This window comes from Miniopterus schreibersii (genome assembly GCF_964146895.1).
Source record: "Miniopterus schreibersii genome assembly, chromosome: 19".
NCBI lineage: Eukaryota > Metazoa > Chordata > Mammalia > Chiroptera > Miniopteridae > Miniopterus > Miniopterus schreibersii.
Window position 1 is genome coordinate 14,676,325 of NC_138119.1, and position 12,243 is coordinate 14,688,567.

The following is a 12,243-nucleotide window of genomic DNA, read 5'->3' on the forward strand; positions in this document are numbered from 1 at the left end:
TGTCCAAGGCCGCCTTCTCACTCCCCACGCTGTCCCTGCACAGTCTTATGCTTCCACTATCCTGTCTAGGTGGTGATAACCCAGTGTGATTCTCCATACCAGAACCCTCTCCCACCTCCAGCCCTATGTACGCAGCTGCCTACTGAACATCCATCTTCCCTTGGATCCCCCACAGGCACCTGTCCAAAGGCATGCTGACCTGTCCCCTCCCCTCCATCACACTCTCCCTTCAGAGTTCCCTTTTTCATTGACCAGTAGCACCCAGAAGCCCAAGCCAAGAATAAGGATGTCATCCCTGACCCACATTCTCCACACGACCCCCTACCTGCACATGATGTAACCAACTACTCAGTCTCTAATCCTTCACTTTCCACCGTCTACAATGTCACTTCTCTAGCAGAGGCCATCTTCACCTCCTGCCCAGATAACCACAATGGTCTCCTAATGCATTTTCCCTCTCTCTGTTCTTTAATTCTCTCAAGCTAACCATCCACACTTCAGCCAGGGTGATCTTGTTTTCTTAAGAGCATATCTAATCATGTCACCTCCTACTTAAAGTCTTGCAATGATCCTCCACTGCCCTCAGGATAAAGTCCAAACCCTAACATGGAGGATTACATGGTCCTAGGGCCCCAGCTCCTACCTGTGCTCCAGTTTCATCTAATGAATTGTTCTATGATCTTGCCATTTGATCACGGCTACTTTAAATTACCCCCACACCATGTCCTTTCTTGCCTTCAGTCTTCTGGATATGCTGTTCCCTCTGCCCGGACTTTCCCTCTCTCAAGCCTGGCTATCATTTTTAGGCCTCAACCAAAAGGTCTGCTCCTCCAAGAAACCTTTAACGTCTCTCTCACATGCTTCAGCTGGCTTCATAGAAGAGAGTTCGGAGTGTGTTCATACAACTCCTGCTTATTTTGTCTCCCCCCACAAAACCGCACTCTTCTTGAGGGCAGGGAATGCAACCTACTCTTTATTCCCAAGGGCTCCCGTGCCCTACGGGGCAACACCCCAGTGAGGATTTGCTAAATGGACTGACCTTATCTGACAGATAACGTGAAGATCCCTAAACTTCAGACCCTGCTCCTGTGAAGACATGGAAAACCCTAGCAGTTCTTTGCCCCTTTCCCCTGGGCTCTAAGGAGAAAAGGGTCTGTGGTTCTAGCCTCATAAAAGGTCCCATTCACAAAGCTATTTACTACACTCTCTCCAGCACCTCCCCGCAGAACAACAGCGGCCTTTCTCTGCAGCAGCAGTCTCTTAGAGGGAAGCTTCTGAGGGCTGAGCTCTGGGAAATAAATGGGGCCAGCCTGGGGCAGGCAGGACAATAGTAGGGTGGGCCCTCTGCCCCTCAGGCTCCTGCAGGGAAAACCAGTCAGGAAACCAAGCATCAATGGGGAAATCCCCCCAGCTCTGAGAAGCTGAAGAGAAGCAACCCCAACAAGGCTGCTCTGTCCCTTGAAGAAATACCGAGTGCCCAGAGACCTAGCACCCAGAAGAACAAGTGGCATTCTTGATCTCAGTTCCTGGCAACAATGTTTAACGTTGCTTGCTTTCCATCCCTTGGCTAGACATGGAGGGAACTGGAAATGTGAAAAATGAGCTAGAGTTCAAGTCAGGAAACAGCCAGTAGAAATATACCTTGTATAAAGAGAACTTAAACAGGGCACTAGAAGGCAATCCAGAAAAGTGAAGAGACATTGCTCTTGAACCCTGAGTAACAGGATAAGCCACAATAACCAACAAAAAACATACAAAGAATGGAGGAGCACCAACATTTATTTATAACAGTTTACCACATGCTAGACATTCTATTAGAACTTTTACATGAATTATTTTATACAAGCATATAAAAGAGTTGAATTGCTGTATGTATGTGTCAAAGGAATGCTGAATAATAAAATATAGAGAGTTTGATGGTGTTAACCAGAAAAGATTTCCTTGAAGGAACTAAGACTAAAAGAGTTGGGAGGGGAGAACACTCATTAAAGGTGTGAAAAGAATGACGTGGGCCCAGGAAGCAGGCTAGTCTACCTGAAGCAGTGTGGCAGGTACAGTAATCAAACTTATAATCAGCGAGATGTGGGCTGAAATGAAGGAAGAAGTCACAAATCCCAAGCCAGGGAGACTGGGTTGAGAAGGAAAGACGCTGCGGGTTTCTAGCAAAGGATTACTTTAGGATGAGATCTTATGCACCTGATTTTTAACTACTGTCCAGTGTTTGTTGCCTATGTTGTCAGAGCCACACCTTTCAGTCCTTAGTTTAGAATCAGCATAGACCTGAGCACCCAAACACAGCTCTTCTACTGGTAGCTGAGGAGAGTTCAGGCCAATTTGGAGTCCTTGTCAAACTAACTGCCTTAGCAACACTCACCATATGTTTGGCACTATAGAATTCACCAAACGCTTTACACAGATCATCCTGACCGCACACTTAGTGGCTGATCTGGGGCTCACATAAAGATCTCACGTAATGTCCTATATTCTTTACAATTATGCCACTTGGGGCCCTGACTGGGTAGCTCAGTTGGTTAAAGCATCATCCTGATACACCAAGGCTGCAGGTTCGATCCCCAGTCAGGGCACATCCAAGAATGAATGAATGAACAAGTGGAACAACAAATCAATGTTCTTCTCTCTCCCTTCCTCTCTCTCTCTCTCTAAAATCAATCAATAAATAAAAAATTATGCCACTACAAAGGTTTCTGCATAGATACCCCTTCAACCTGGGATTTGATCTGCTATGTGAAATTGGGGAGTGATTCATGAATCAGAATCCATCAAATATGCGCCAGTCTCCTCAAATCACGACTCAAATCCCTAAAGGGATCTCCCAGAACTCATTCCCCTGCTCTCCCTCCCTCTAAAAGGCTGCGAAGAACGCTAAAACTACCTGGTAAGCGTGGCCCTAACCTAAGGGTCTTGGCAAGTTAAGTACCATCTGATACGCTGTTCAGTGAATTTGCTGGGTATCATGGGGAATAGTGACTTTCTAATGATGGTCTTATTCTCTCTAGCACTACCCTTCTCTTATCAGTCAGTCTCAACTTGGGATAAATTTGATTCAGCCTTAACATACCTTGCTGATTTTCCTTCCAAATCCTGCCCCTCTTCTTTTTCCTCCACATTGTATTTTGCTAAGATTGCTACAAAAATTCCTCGCTGGTCCTCTTAGCCCCAAGCTCTCTTCCCATCTACATACTAATATCTGAATTCTGTCTTTAAACACGATTTTTATCACCATATATTACATAAACCTCACTGGATCCCTTTTTCCTACCACATCCAGTCTGAATAGATTTATCCCCTCCCATACCTTAACAATATAATTTCTTTCTGCTCTACAAAGACCAACAATTTTAGACCACTCCACGTTTGGTTCTGCCCCAGACCCTTTGCTTTTGCTCCCCTTGTCTGAAATGCCCTCCTCACTTTCTTCCACCTAAATAATTACCCCTCCCCTCGCTATTCTCATGAACACCAACTTTCTACTCTTCTCTAAACATACCTTTTTGCTATATATCAAGATTCAGCAATTATGTAATATTTATCTTTTTATTGTTTTGTTAATAACATTTCCCAACAAGAATGCAAGCTCCACATTCTTGCAAATTATTTCACAGAACACCAAGAACTGAGCTGAGCATGGAGCTATCTGATAAGTATTTGCTGTTTAACCAATTGATTGTCAAGTGCCACAGACCATAGGTCATCAGTTGGAAGGCTACTAGACTGGTTCGGTTCCCTCCGAGATTTGATGCCAGGCCATGACTGGTAAGTCTCTAGATTCCATCACACCAGTTTACAGTAGCTTAAAATACTGGAGGAGAAAGTGCTGGAAATCAAGGCTGAAATCACTTCACTCTGACTTTCCAAAGCCCCTTTCTCACTAAGACATGAATTTCTTAGTTTGTTGTTCTTTAGAATGAGGAGGAAAATCTTGAAGAAGTCAATAAAGATAGAGGGATACTTGTGACTTTAGGCCTATACTGAAATCAGAATAAAAAGATATAAAATAGACTCAAACTGTAGCAAAGTCTGATATCCAAAAGAGTGTATAACTATTGAACTCATAGAATCACCTTTCACAAAACATCACTGAAAATGGGAGAGACCCTCAACAGTCCTAAGTAGCTCAAGAGACACCCTATTTGGAGTCAAGAGGAAAGGGCAAGGTGATCCCCTAAGACTTCTGTGATTTCCCCCTCAGATCTGTCCATTTGTTTCAGGATTACAAATCCGGGTGTTCTTCCAGACCTTGAGAACAAAACACCTTCCAAATCCTAGCCAATTCTGTTAGGGGCTAGAGACTCCCCAGCCTTTCCTCATGGCTCCACATCACTGTACTTCCACTTTCTCCTCCCACTTCATCAGACAGCTCTGTTCCCTGATCTTTTCAAACTTTCATTTTCACTGATGTTTGGGAAGGCTAGATAAGGGGGAAAAGGTCCTGGCTCACTGAAAGAAAAGACACAGGCCTTGTTTCCAAAGCCTCAAAGAATATAAGAGCTAGAAAGAACCAAATCTTAGAGGCCGGCTGGCCTAATTCATTTATCTAATAACTCAGACACTGGTGGTGTTCGTCCCTCAGAACTCCCAATCTCCTTTCACAGGAAATCTAACGTGACTTCTAACAAAGTAATGCTACTTTTTTCTTTTGAGATCAGAATCTGCAGCTTCTTTAGTTCTGCTCACCCCCATGTCACAAAAGAGTGACTCTGGATGTCTCTAGCAGGTCTACGCTTGAGCTTTTTCCCAATACAGTGATTGAGAAAGGAAGAACGCACAGTTCATGAAGAAAAGAGTTTTCAAACCACATGATAAATCTTGGAATTAAGTTTTAAAAATAGCGAGCCCTGGGTGAGTAGCTCAGTTGGTTAGAGCATCGTCCCAACACTCAAAGGTTGCGGGTTCGATCCCTAGTCAGGGCACGTGTACCAATCAACCAATGAATGCATAAGTGGAACAAATCGATGTTTCTCTCTCTTTCTCTAAATTAAAAAAATTTTTAATAACTTTTTAAAAATAACCCGTGAAATGGATTTTTAAAGGCAATGTCACTATGAAGATGTGAAGTAGATCCAGTTAATATAGATTAAAATAATTCCTCTTATGTTTTATGGAACTGTACAGTTGACATACATCAATCAGAATCCCAGACCTTTAAAGCAGCAATGGACACTACCTAAGTTTCCCAACTCTATTCCATGGAGGATATGGGTTTCCAAAACACCTTTGTCTTTATACTAATTTGGGGATTAGCTATGTGCTCTTCACAGTCTTTTTTATTTTTATTTTGTATTTATTTATTTAAAAATAATTTTATTTATTTTTGTAATCCTCATCTGAGGATATGTTTTTCATTGATGAGAGAGAGAGAGAAGGGGAGGAGAGAGACAATGACTGGCTGTCTCCCGGGAATCGAACCTGCAACCCTTCGGTGCCCAGGATGACGTTCCAACCAACTGAGCCACACCAGCCAAGGCAGTCTTTTTTATTTTTGATGATCTCTTACTGCCATTTAACTTTTCATGGTTTTTGTCTATTCTAAATGAGAAGACAGAGACTGTCTGATAGTACTTAGACCATTAAAAAAATAAATTTGTTAATCAAAGGGTGCTCTTTCAGAAAGGCTTTTGAGTATCTAAAGTTAAGCTTGGCCTGCTCCTGCTCATATGGTGATTAATTGCCAAAGGTTGACAAATGCTTCATCTGCAAATCCCCTGCCATCTCTTATCTCACTCCCAGATAGGACAAGAGCACATTTTGTAGAAGACTCAGCATTTCAGGGGACTTAATATCTGTAGCTCTGGATACCTGTCACTGTTCTGGGGGGCCAACCTTCTAAACTAGGTAGAAACTAAGCTGAAAGTCTGGTGAGTCTTGGTTCCACGGCTCACTAACCTGAAGCTGAGATGGGAAGCATGCCAGGAACCACTCCCCACCCCCTTCTCAGATAAGCCATGTCCTCAGCCTTAACTACAAACCTTCCCTTCCCCTCAGCCTGAGGTTCTGTCTTAGGAAAGGCCTACCTACCATTCCCCTCTCTCTTCTGCCTTCTACCTCCTCTCTCCCCATACACCTTATATGAGATTTGCTTCTTCTAGAAAAAGAGGCTACAGACTGGGGAAAGGTTACATTCAATCTCAAATTCCTGATAAGAAACAGTTGCTGGGTCTGGATTTATTGAATTAGGAAAAGTCATATGCTTCAAACATGGAATGTCCAGAGGTCACAAAACAAATCCTTTCTATCCCCATCTAAGGGATCTAAGAAGCTGAAGCCTCCACTGAAATTCCTGGGAAGGAGATTCAATAACCTCCTCTCCTCATATTCTTCTAGTATTCTCACCCAACCCTTACCAGTGGAAAAGTATTCCTTTTTTCTAACCTCATGAACTTCTGCAACAAAAAACCCTGTTCACTCTGGTTAAAATCTTCAAAACAATGGAAAGATCTTTCAGTTACTCTTAATATGTTTTGGGCTACTTCAGAAAGTAGTTGTGAAGCTAAATCAAATCCATGTGTTTACCATCTAAAATTTATATACAGTTTTACAATTTAGAAAGCAATTTGAAATATATTATCTTATTTTATTTGCTCCTTTCAACAGCCTCGTGAGAGAGATGCAATAAATGTTATAATCCTCAAATGACAGACTATGTTTGTGAACTGGAAAGCATTTCATATATATGAGCTATTGCTTTACATATGAGGAAACTAGAGGAGGCATGTGACTCGCCCAAGGTCACATAGTTAAGGGGAATGCCAGGCTCAAATTCAGAACTCCTGGCTTAGATCTAGTACTTCTCTGTTTTGGTCCTCACATGAGCTAAATAACTCTGCACAGAGAAAAACTGTTTTAGGGATGCAAATTTTAACCCATTTGTCCATCTCAAAACATTTGCCATGGAGAATGAGGCAAATGGATATAGATTACTTAGTAAAATTCATTACCATTCCTGTAAAAATAATTCAGTATCATTATCTCTGCTTGCAATCTCAAACACATTTTTAGAAACTCTAGAGAATTATATTAATGGGCAATAAGCTGTCCATGGACAAAAACTGAAAGGAACATGAACAGCTTATATTTTAGTAATAACTCATGTTCCAGTAACAGCTGATTAACATTAAAAGATAAGTCACAAACACTTCATGTTTCTTTGGAACCAGGAATCACTTCCCTAGAGGGGGCTAAAGGCTCTGCCAAATAAATATTCCAAAGCCCTCTTTACTTTGAGCCACAGTATTTCTCCACAGACATTCTCCTCTATCGTGTTGCTGACCTCCTAGAAAATACACATTACCTAGAGAGACTTCTCTAATTGGCCTTACTTTAATTACATTTGAAATTAATACATGAGTGGAAAAATCTGAAATGGAAGAATTGATACTTGCTGACATGTTCATTCTTTCTAACATTCATCTGTCAATATTTATTGAACACTTAGCCCACACAAGGTGCTAAGGTAGGCACACAGGGTATATCTGAGCAAACCAAACAGTCTTTTATGGAGCTTATAGTCTAGTGTTGCTTTTAAGTGGTTTTCAGGAGTTTTACACCTTTCCTAGTTTCCCAATTAGACTGCATGCTCTTTGTGAGCAAGAACTGCATACTTTCATTTTCTAAATCACTCTTATATCACTTTACACTAGGCTCTCTACACAGCAAATTGATAAACTAAAAGAGAATCCTTAACTCCATAAGCAGAGGCATTTCCTTCCACTCAATCCCTCCAGTACGACGTCAGACTGGGAATTACTTATTTGTCCAGTACAAATAAGCATTTATTCATTTTATTTTCCCAGGGAAAAGAGAGGAAGGGAAAGGGTCAGCATGTGTGTTACAAAATGATAGAAAATAGAAGTACCCAGCATAGCAAAATCAACCATCAAATAAACAGTCCCAGTGATGGGGGGGGTCATGAAAGCCCAAGGAGGGCTCAGTCTCCTACAGTTCAAAAATGAGGGGAAGGGATCAAGGAAAGAAAAGACAGGTACATGCTTTCCTACAGATTGTGAATTATTTAAAATCCAAGGTCTTGAGCCTGAGATGTCAAAAAGTCCAACAGAATGAGCCTACAGTGAAAGGGGTAAGACCCAAAGCAACTGGAGATAACTTGAAGGGGGCCCAGACCCCAGAACTGATCCTTTAACGGGGAAGGGAATCGGGGTAGGAGTAGAAGTGAGAAGCGCTCTCACCCTGCAAAGCTGCGTTATGCCACAGGAGAAAATGAGGCTTTAACCACAGAAATTACAGGTGCGAGTCCCAAAACTGTTAAAAAGTGCAAAGAAATGCTGAAGAGCATCTCACCCTGCTGCCAACAAGAGAATGAATCAGTGTCCCCCGTATTCCACAGGACCAGTATACAGAACTATTTAGACAGACTGGGGCCATGAACAGAGCCAGGGATTCAGATTCAGAAGACCTGCGTTTGAGTCCAGATTCTGCTACTAGTCAGGCAAGACGGCACTGGGCATGCCAGGTATCCTCGCTGAGCATCAATTATCCCTTCCATAAAATGGGAATAACAACTTCTGATTTGTCTGCCTCAGAAATATCGTGAGCCTCAAAGGAGATATGTTCCTATGAGAGCACTTAGGAAAACGTACTGTGCTTTACAAATCCTGAGAAGACAGTGAAGATATACAAACTCCCAGAGGAGCATCTCTCATCAGTCCAGGAACCCACATTGCCTCCTTCTTGCACTCCCCCAACATCTAAGTTTCCATTTTCTCATGTCCCTGAATTCAAAGAAATAGTCCACCATCCAAATCTCAAAAATGCAAGTGCACTAATCCCAAACGCCAAGAGCATGAAAAGGGCAGCATGTAAAGCATTTCAACTCCTTGCCTTGACATGCCTCTGTGCTCCCTTTACAAGAGTCAAACTATAGAGTGTGGCTCCACTGGCTGAGCGCCGTCCTGCACACTGAAAGGTTGCCGGTTTGATTCCTGGTCAAAGCACATACCCAGGTTGTGGATTCCATCCCGTCAGGGGGCATGTGAGGTCAACATTTCTCTTTCTCCCTCTCCCTTTCTCTCTCTCAAATCAATAAAAACATAATTTTTAAAGAAAGGGTACAAGATGAAGGTTCGAACCAGCCACATACACTTTCTGTTTTTTGTGACTGTCTGCCTTTTCCTTTCCACTGCCAAGTCAGGTCCCTCTGTCTGAGGGCTGCTGAACTAATCTAAACAGGACTCTAAGGCAACAGGGGTTTGGGGGAGAGAGATTATATGCACCGAAGAACACATTCCATAGCCAAAAAGAAATTATTATTAGTGTGCATTATCAAAGGTTAACTGGACATGAAGAAAGCAATTACTTCCTTGCAAATAGTCTTCCCCAGCTCTCCAATATTTTCCAGGCCCAGTCCTTCCACTTGCTAGTTCAGTCCTCTATCCTGTTAGGATGTGCGTGCAGCACCCACAAAACCACTCGCAAGATTCCCAAGGAGAAAGGTTGAAGGGAGGAGGGGAAAGAGGGCAAAGGCAGACACCTTACAAAGTTGTAAACTGTGTTGTGGCCAGCAATGGGGAGGCTGGAGAGACTCTGGGGTGGGGGAGGGGCATCCTGTGCTCCCACTCTAAGGGCCAGTGCATATCTGCCCATCACGCCTATGGGCCCAAAACAACTCCTTCCGGCTCTAGGCAGAGAGAAGGCTGATTTTGCAGAGTGAAGCTTATTAAAAATGCCTTGCAAGATTAAATCTAGAGCATTAGCCGGTTGGCAGGTCTCAAATTAAACCCTAACCTTGGAGAAGAAAAAATTCTAATGTGACCTATTCATTTGGAAGCCGTTATTAGCCATGTTTAAAAAAAAAAAAAAAATCCAGCCCTGTTGGGATGCAAAGGGTGTTTCTATCCTATCATTCAAACCAAGAACATCTTTCTCATTCTAGAATGGGATCCACCCCATCACCAAACCCCACCATTCCACAACCACCAGTCCGATGGAGGCCCATACCACTGCCAGGGCCCTTCACGCAGCAGCTCCAACACCTAAAGCCAGTCCCAATCCACCCTTGCAAACTCAGGTAACCCTTACCCAGTCTTTCCTCCATTTCCTACCCTCCAGGCTGGCAAGTTAAGGACTCAAATTCGGCCTCTAGCCTAGCAAAAGCTAAAGTTGGCTGGAGGCATTTGCCCCTCCTCCCCACTCCTGGCTTCACTGTCTATTGCTTGTATAAAAATTAAAAAACACACTGAATCAGGAGATGTTTTGAGTAGGGATACACACAGGGAAGATAAACACACATGTCCAGACAGTCCCCAGAGATCAGTGCATGCTTCCACCCCACCAATCCCACAGTCCACCCAGACCCTTCTTTTGCAACCTTTTATCAAAATGCACCACCCTCCCTCCCGGTCTTTCCTTAAGTGTTGAAAAGCCCCATTATTGGCAAACCTACCTGTCTATACTCTGGGGTAACCTTACACTCATGGTTTCTTGGTGTCTCCACGGTTTCAGAATCCTGTAGTATTGATGTCTTGATCAGGACTGAATCCTTGCAATTTTTAAGAAAGGTGAGAGGAGGGCCTCCCAACTTGAAGACTGAATCCTTGTTCCTCCAGCTCTCAGGACCCTAGTAACTGAAGGTCCATTCTACTTTACCAGTTAACATGGTCTGCTTTCTTAGTCCTTCCCCCTCCCCCCTCTTAAAAAACAAAACGAAAGAAAAAGAGGAAAAACTATGACCTTAGAAACCAAAAACCCAACCACAAATCTCTAAAAGGTTAGCGCTATGGGCTAAAAAATGAGACACAGAAAGAATATGCCCCCAAAATATCAGTCTTACTACAAAATATAGATAAAAACCATCCTTTTAATCCAGTTTTTCCAGCTGTCCTTCTGTTGGTAAAAGAGCCTCAAGCTTCAAAGGTGGAAAAATCCTCAGGTCTTCAATGCTTAAAACAACAGATACATTTGAGGGAATGATTAAAAAAAAAAAAAAAAGAATAAATCAGAATTGGCACTTGGAGAAAAAAAAAATCTTCCAGCTGATTTGCACAGCAAAAAGAAAAAATTAAACCATACAATAGTATGTAAACAAAAGCACTCCTTCCAAGTCCAGTACAACCCTGGAACCAAAATTATGAATTTCCTTTAAAAACAAAAACAAAAAAGCTGTTACATTAAAGGTTCTGAAATTCTTAAGCGAGCCACTCGCACCAGAAAAAAACAAAAATTAAAAAACACCTGAAATGCAATGCTTTTTACCTTTAAAACGGTAGCAATAACCACAAACCAGACAAAATCTTCTCTCCTTTTCTTTTTCCTTTAAACTTGCAGGTTTCTCCACCTACCCAGCCTGATTCTCAGACCCAGCCTAGGTTCGGCCTTCTTCTGAAAGACATTCCCTGAGTTAGTTCTGCTGTTTTGCTTGTCCACATCCAGGCTCCGAATTTTTCTGTTGCCTCAGCCTCCATGAAACAGATTTCGCTTCCTCCCGTTCGCCCTTCGCTCCTACTCTCCCGGCCTGAACAACTGCTCCCTTATCCTGAGGGCTTCGGCTGATTATTGTGGATTTGAGTCCGGGTGGGATTTGGATTTTCCTCCACACCAGCCTCCGGGAAAATCCGATCGCCCGCTTCTCCCCCGGCCTCTCCGCTCCTCCCTCCGCCTAACCGCGCAGGACCGCCGGCGGCCTCCGGCTCCGGCCCCGCTCGCCCCGCGCCCGACCGTCGCGCTCTGGCCTGGGCGGCCGCGGGGCTCCGGGCTCGGGCGCAGGCCGGGAAGGCGGCGGCAGGCCGGCAGGGGCGGGCGGCGGGCTCCCGGCGCTGCGGCCGCGCTCCCTCCTTCCGGGCTCCTTCCCCTCGGGCTCGCCGCTCACTCGGGCGCAGGCCCGGCCGGCCGCCCCCTCCCCGCCCTCCTCCTTCCCCTTCCCCCGGAGCCTTTCTCCTTCCCTCGCTCCGGCGGGGGCGGGGCCGCTGGCTCCTCCTCCTCGCGGCGAGGCCGCCGGCCTTTCCCCCCACGCCGCGGCCGCACCGGGCACGGCGAGCTGACCGCCTTCCCTCCCCCTTGTCCCGCAGCCGCGCCGCCCCCCCGCCCGCCGGTGGGCCGGCCCGTCTGCGGGGCTCCCTGCACGCTCTGCCCCGCGGCGACCCCGCGCCGCCGCCCGCCCCTCCGCGCCCACCGTCGCCGCGCGGCCCCTCGGCGCGGCCTAGCTGGTCCCGGGCTCACTGGGATCCGGCGCTGCGCCGCCCGGCCCGCCCGGCCCCGCCCCGCCGCGACCCC

At 44.9% G+C, this 12,243-nt stretch overlaps 1 protein-coding gene across 12 annotated transcripts in view; it reads right to left on the bottom strand.

The window, feature by feature from the left end:
* ARHGEF11 (Rho guanine nucleotide exchange factor 11) overlaps nt 1-11,887 on the bottom strand; it is a 90,864-nt gene extending 78,977 nt beyond the window's left edge. For 9 of the 12 annotated variants that reach the window (XM_081121339.1, XM_081121333.1, XM_081121331.1 and 6 more), the window contains exon 1: nt 10,418-11,886. In XM_081121339.1, coding sequence (XP_080977465.1) covers nt 10,418-10,449 — 32 coding nt within the window. In that variant the 5' untranslated portion in view covers nt 10,450-11,886. Of the gene's footprint in view, nt 1-10,417 lie in introns of all 12 variants that reach the window. The other 3 variants (XM_081121334.1, XM_081121330.1, XM_081121336.1) reach the window with 3 other exon arrangements.
* Between the last annotated feature and the right edge of the window lie 356 nt (nt 11,888-12,243).